Source organism: Hipposideros armiger, unplaced genomic scaffold, assembly GCF_001890085.2.
Source record: "Hipposideros armiger isolate ML-2016 unplaced genomic scaffold, ASM189008v1 scaffold_904, whole genome shotgun sequence".
Lineage (NCBI taxonomy): Eukaryota > Metazoa > Chordata > Mammalia > Chiroptera > Hipposideridae > Hipposideros > Hipposideros armiger.
In genome coordinates, this window is record NW_017732254.1 from 391,022 (window position 1) to 397,546 (window position 6,525).

Consider the following 6,525-nt stretch of genomic DNA (forward strand, 5'->3'; position numbering starts at 1 on the left):
AACACAAACTTTGGCAAAATATTGGAAGCATTGGTGAAGATGCGGACACTTGAAGAGCTACTGTAGCTACTGGAATTCTTGATCACTTTGGTTAAAATGTAAATTGGCACAACCACTTTGGAAAAGAGTTTGCCATCATCTCAGAAAGTTGAGAATGTACAGATCCTATGACTCAGCAACTGTTCACAATAGCCCCAAACTGAAAAATAGCAAAAGCCCATCAAAAGTAGGATGAATAAATAAATTCTGGGGATATTTGAGAATTAGAAGCATAGAGAACCCTTTCTAGTCTCTCTCATTACTTACTTTTTCATAGCCTAGTATTTCCCAACCTAGTTGGACTTTATAATTGTCTAGGAAACTACTAGAAGAAATTTTTTAAATGGTGTGCAGGCATTATATATACTATATGTATATGTATATGTACACACACATTTGTATATATACAAATGTACAGACATTTGTATGTGGTTCTAATGTACAGACAAGGTTAAGAATCACTACAGCCCTTTAACATTCATAGGTGACATATTTTATCCTCCAAACAGCCACACTAAAATGGCATTCCCACCTCAAGAGGTGCAAATCACAGCTCAGAGAGGCAGAGTAATTTGCCCAAAAGTCCCACATCAAATGAATGGCAGAGGTAGGGCTAGCATTAGCTTCCTCCATCCATTAATACATTGGCTCCAATTATAAGTGCTCATTGTGGGACAGGTGTTGTGCCAAGCAATAAGGAGAGAGACAGAAGAACTAAATGTAGCCTTTGGCTCTACTGCACGCCCCGCTGAGCCTCCCTCTGCAATTGGCTGGCAGTGCAGGGAGCTGACAATCTGGAGCAGCCAAAGCACCAAGTTCCCTAGACTCTCATGACTCGGAAGTCCAGCGGACTTCCACGGCTGCAGGCATCTTTTCCAGTCCAAGCACAGCACTTACCCCTCCCTGGGGCTTATCACTACTGTCAGGCCTCATCCTGCATTCCTCTGGTGGTCTGTTCTACGTAAGCATCCATGCTTGAGGAGAGTACAAAGGGCTGAGTTTGAAATGAGAGCAAAGGCAGCATTGGGAACCTGGATGAATGCATGCAACACTGGTCTAAACCTTTCCTGGTTGAAGATAATTACTAATTTATTTCCTTAAAAATTGGAGTCATAGTATTGGTGTCCTCTATAAATTAATTAACTTGTTAGATAAACGTAAGGGTTCAAGAGGGAAACACATTGGATAGTAGCTGCTAACGCAGATTTGGAAGAAAGGCTCATTCTCCAGCTATTAGAACACACTGCTAGAGAAAAAACTGTAGTTGGGAGGTGAGGGAGAACTGAGAATTATAAGCTCACTAGAATATTTTTTAATGGTATAAGGATTAATGATCACTGTAAAGAGAATTTAAAGACGTGGTTTAGGACACTTTTGCCGAGCTTCACAAATGTTTCTATTCATGTAGGATTCCAGGAAGGGAAAGAACCTTTATTGCAATATCCTCTGTCTCTACAGGACGAAGATGTCGTGTTGATTGCTCATAGCTGTCCAGGTGATATCTTCCAGGCTGCTTCCTGTTTATAGTTTTCGGCTGCTGCATTCCAAATGGAAAAGAACACAAGTTGATGCTTTATGAAAAAAAATGAGGTTTTACTGAACTCACATTGCTACTTCCCCACTTGACTTCCAAGAAAAAGACACAAGTAAACTGAATTCCCTATTTAAATTATTACAATGGCGTCTCCCCACAAAAAGGCAAATAATAACAAAAAAGTGTTCAGCTATAATTTTAAACCTAATTTACAAGCCTTTTAAGAAAAATGAAAATAGGGAGATGTGATCATTTCAAATGATGGAAATTAAAATGCCGAGCCCCAAACTAGGTTTGGGATATTTTTTCTCCAGCTGTCTGGATGAATATACACAGGCAAGGAAAAACTGGACGTCATGTCAAAAGGCAAGCAGACTACTTCAGATTCAACCTGCATCTACTCGTTAGGCCATCGGGCTTATAAACTGTACATTTTTGATCACCCAATGAATCATGAGGATTTTGAATCTCATACACATAAATCATATTGGGCTACATGTTACCTGATCCGTGGTGGAGGGAGAAAAAGCATAAAAGTCTAGGATTGCTTTTGCCCAAACATGTATACTGTTTCATAAGGAGACCCACAAGCATTGTGAAATGAGCAACTCTTTCTCAAATGGTATAGCATAGTTCCTAGTCAAAGGGCTAAAGAATAATAAAGATGCCAGCTAAGGTTGACAGTCTTCATATACTTAAAATGAACTTAAGTTAGGTCGTAACTAGAAATTTGTTATTCTGCAACTTTGAAATTAATTTCACATAGATACAGACAAATGGCTAAAGACAAGGTAGAAAATTCAGCTCTGTAAACTTCTAATATAGAAAAATTCATAAGCTGGAAATTTGTCCCAGGAAATGAGTGAGCAAATATTTCAACATAAATAATTACATGTCTTACTTAAATATCTTACAAAGATTCTGAAGCCTAAATTATAATACACTTTAAAACTGTTAAATTACCTATAAAAGCAAAGGATTCTAGAATTGTGAAACTTGGGGCATGGGGCAGAGGGATGGGGATGCGGGGGGGGGCATGGCTGGCATTACAGGTTTAGCTTTCTGAAAAACCCATTGAGTTCTACTACGGCAATTAGGAATGTCCTCAAATAATCAACAATTTAATCCAAACAAGATACTGCTCTTCCAATTTCCATCAATTGGTGTTTTAACAGAACATCAAACTATCAAATAATATATTTCTAGTCTACATGCAAATGAATTCACAGATTAAAAAACCACTGAGAAGAATTAGCAGTGGTTCTGTCCCACAGAAAATACTTAATGCATTTTAACTTAAAAAATAGGAGAGGGAGTGCTCATGAAATTTTATTTTAGTGTTGTTTTTCTTCTCACAGTCCTCGCAGATGACCCTGAAAGTGCATTACATGAGATGCTGTAGAAAGTCACTATTCTTTAAGCTAAGTATATTTTTCCACACAAGACCAGTCTCTACCTAAACATATATTCACTGTCTTCTAGAGTAATTCTACAGTATTATTGCCCCCAGGGGTCCAAAAGGAATGACTTCACGTTCTTCACAAAATGAAGAAGGGGGTGGGAGGAGGTTAAGTGTTGACAGAGATTTGAGTTGGAGTTCCACAGATGTAACTTGAAGAGACTTTGGCTCTAAAATGTCACTAATTCTCCATGGAAATTCTACAGCCAAAACCACTTAACTAAGCTTTTACAGAATACATAGCATCTTAAATGCTCTCAAGAAGGAGTTTCCATTAGCGTTATTTTCAAACACACAGCTTTTTTTACTCCATTTTTAAAAGTTTGTCATTTGTGGTTTGGCCCATCAGCAGTGATGAATGACATGAAAGACATCAGAAGTCCAGTCTGGTTTCAATAACCCTAAAGATATTGGATGCATTTGAAGAGGATTCTTTTCTCCTTCCAAAAATCTTTTCTCGGTTCAATTTTTCTTCTATCTCTCATCTCATACAAAAGATTCTTCAGATTTCCTTAACTCTACAAACTTGACCTCCTACATCCCCTTTCTCGAAGTCATCTCACTCTGCTCATCCCCACATCTCTGAAAGATGATCTAATAAGTTCTTTGCTAGTCTCTTATCATTCAAAGTGTGACAAGGCTGGTTCTAATTAAACGCTTGACTTTCCTGATGCCTCAAAGTGTAGACACTCTATAATGTGTTTTTGTCTTTGTGTCCATGTCCACACAATAGCAAATAAGCATTTTGAGGAGGTTACTCTAATCTATAGAAGCCTGGGAGGTAGTTCCTTCTCAAACAAAATCACACCTGCTCAAGAAAATAACAACAGAGTAAAAAAATAACTTCTGAACAGCAGAAGACAATGGCAAATGTAAATATAGCCAAGTGCTAGTCTTAACTATTTTTAGTATTTTAAAACATAATGTAAAGAAAAATTTAACATGCATTGACTTCCTGATAAAGGCTTTCCAAGCCTCAATCAATTCCAGTCAGGAGATTGCATGTGCATTTTTGTTTGGTTACATACATGGAAAACATATTCATATTTTTCTCTAATAGTAACATGAGTAACTAATACTAACATAACTTATGTTAAAATAACATCTTTCTATTTTACTGTTATGAAATATACATATTAATTTTAAAGACTTCCTTCAGAATTTTTCAGACAAACCTCTCAGAAGTCTAGTTCCATTGATTCAAATATTATCTAATGGTTAATGATTCTTAAATTTACATCTCCAATGCTGATTTCTCTTCTTGGGTGTCAATATATATCAAGATTATCATGTGCAAAATACACCTCTTGATTCCACCTCAACACCAACTACCTATTTCTCAGCTTTCCTATTTCAGTTAATGGCTCTACCATCTACCCAACAGTCAAGCCAAAAAGACACATCCTTGAGTCCTTTTTCTGCCTCATTCTCTCCATCTAATCTATTAGCAAGTCTTCATCAGCTCAACCTAAGTAATATATACTGACTTGAATCGCTTCCTCACAATGTCCACCACAACTGCTAATTCTAACCACCATCATTTCTTACATCTGTTATAATGACTTCTTTACTGATCTTCTGTTCTCTTGTCCCCATTGACTACTCTCCACCCAGTAGCCAAAGTAATCTTTTAAAAATATAAACAAAATTATATCAGCCCCTACATTGAAACCATCCAATGGTTTTCTATTGCATGCCAATAAAATCCAAACTCTTTCTATAACCTATAAGATCCTTAACCATTGTTCTTACTTGTCCTTTCTTTGCCTTCTTCACCAGGCTTCAGCCATAGTGCCCCTCTGTTTCCTGAATACTCCAAATTAATTCCCACCTCAGGGTCTTTCCATCTACTAGCTCTCTGCCTGAAATGCTCTTTTCCCAGATCTTTGCAGAACAGGTACCTACTCTTCATTCAGGCTCAGCTCAAATGCTGGCTCTTTGAAGGGGCCCTCTGGGGAATGACCACCCTTCTTTGAGTCCCCCAGTTACTCTCTAATACTTTATTTTATCTTCTTCCCACAGCAAAAATCTCTCTCTTTTTTTTTTTACTTGTTTATCATCTCACTTCCGCCTCAAAAAAGCAAACTCTTTGACAAGAAGATCATTGATACCTCCCTAGGTCTTGGCATGAAGTACAGGATAGCCAGTAAGTCTGGAAACACAGGCAAATACATACTCTATGTCATATTACATGTCATACATGACAAAATAATATTGACCATATATTTAACCTTATGTAGATACTGAGTAAATATTTGTGTAATGAATGAATAAACTAGCTCAAGGGTTATAAGACTCAAGTTGTAATTCTGGCTCTGCCACCTACTAATCTTCTGATGTTATTCAAACCACATACCATACAAACTCAATATATTCATTTGGAAAATAAATATAGGTAATGTTATATAATATTTTAAGTGATTCAAAAGACATAATGCATCAGAAATCACTTTTGAATTAAAAAGTGTAATATAGCTAAAAGGTATTATAAGTATATGATACAGGAATTGTAAGCTGATTTTGTATTATTTTTGTATAAAGGTTGGGGCACAACCTCTTAATTTCTGCTTGAATGGAACATGTGCTGTCTCTCTTGGGATAATTCTTTGATGATTTATAAAGATAAGCCTTACATACTGGTTTATTGATTTTAGATTTCTGAGGTTTATTGTAGAAGCAGGTGACGATCTTTCTTCATATAAATTAAAAGTAAAGCTTACAATTTCTTCTAGTTGCACCCATCTTAAACCATCCATTCTTGGGACTGTTCCCTAGTCACAGTTTCCATATAAGAAAAAGCACTTACGACTCCGGTATGTTTCTTACAGGACTCAAAAGGAACAGAACTTTCACCAGTTCGCCAGCTGTCCTCACCAATCTCATCACTCAAGAGAAACTCATTCAGCTTTTGAACACTGCAAAACAGCAAACAAACACAAAATAAGGGTCAAAAATAAAACCAACAACAACTAAGTTCTACCTAAATAAACAAACTTTTCCCCTCCACATTATTATATTGAGCAAGCTCTCTCTGAGAGTCATGCCTCAAGAGGAAGTAGGAATTCAGCTCAGAAGAACAAACATCTTAAATGACCCAGGGATGATGGGTTCCCGGGACCTGGGGCTTTCAATGCTAAAACTAGAAAAATCTCAGGAAAACTGAAACCAATTAGTCACCCTAAATTCAGCCAAATTTCTTTTGTACTTCTTTTTTTTTTTTTAATTGTATTCCTTGTCAAAGACAGTAGTGTTGGGGAAGAACGTGAGACAGGGTGGTTAAAAATAATAATACCAAGAAGGGAAGTACTCTTACTATTCTTATTTTACAAATGCGGGGAAACAAGGTGCAGAGATGTGAAGTAACCTGCCTAAAAGCATTTAATATTAACACAGAGATCTGGTATCCATGACCACTATGCTATCTGGCTCAAGCACTACACACACACACACACACACACACACACACACACACACACACACACACACACACACA

The 6,525-nt window shown here is 37.0% G+C and overlaps 1 protein-coding gene across 1 annotated transcript in view; it reads right to left on the minus strand.

Annotated features, from left to right (window-relative positions):
• ABCC9 (ATP binding cassette subfamily C member 9) overlaps window positions 1-6,525 on the minus strand; it is a 109,133-nt gene that overhangs the window by 66,572 nt on the left and 36,036 nt on the right. The window contains exons 10-11 of the mRNA XM_019630365.1: window positions 5,839-5,947; window positions 1,438-1,576 (exon numbers count right to left, since the gene is read on the minus strand). Coding sequence (XP_019485910.1) covers window positions 1,438-1,576; window positions 5,839-5,947 — 248 coding nt within the window. The remainder of the gene's footprint in view (window positions 1-1,437; window positions 1,577-5,838; window positions 5,948-6,525) is intronic.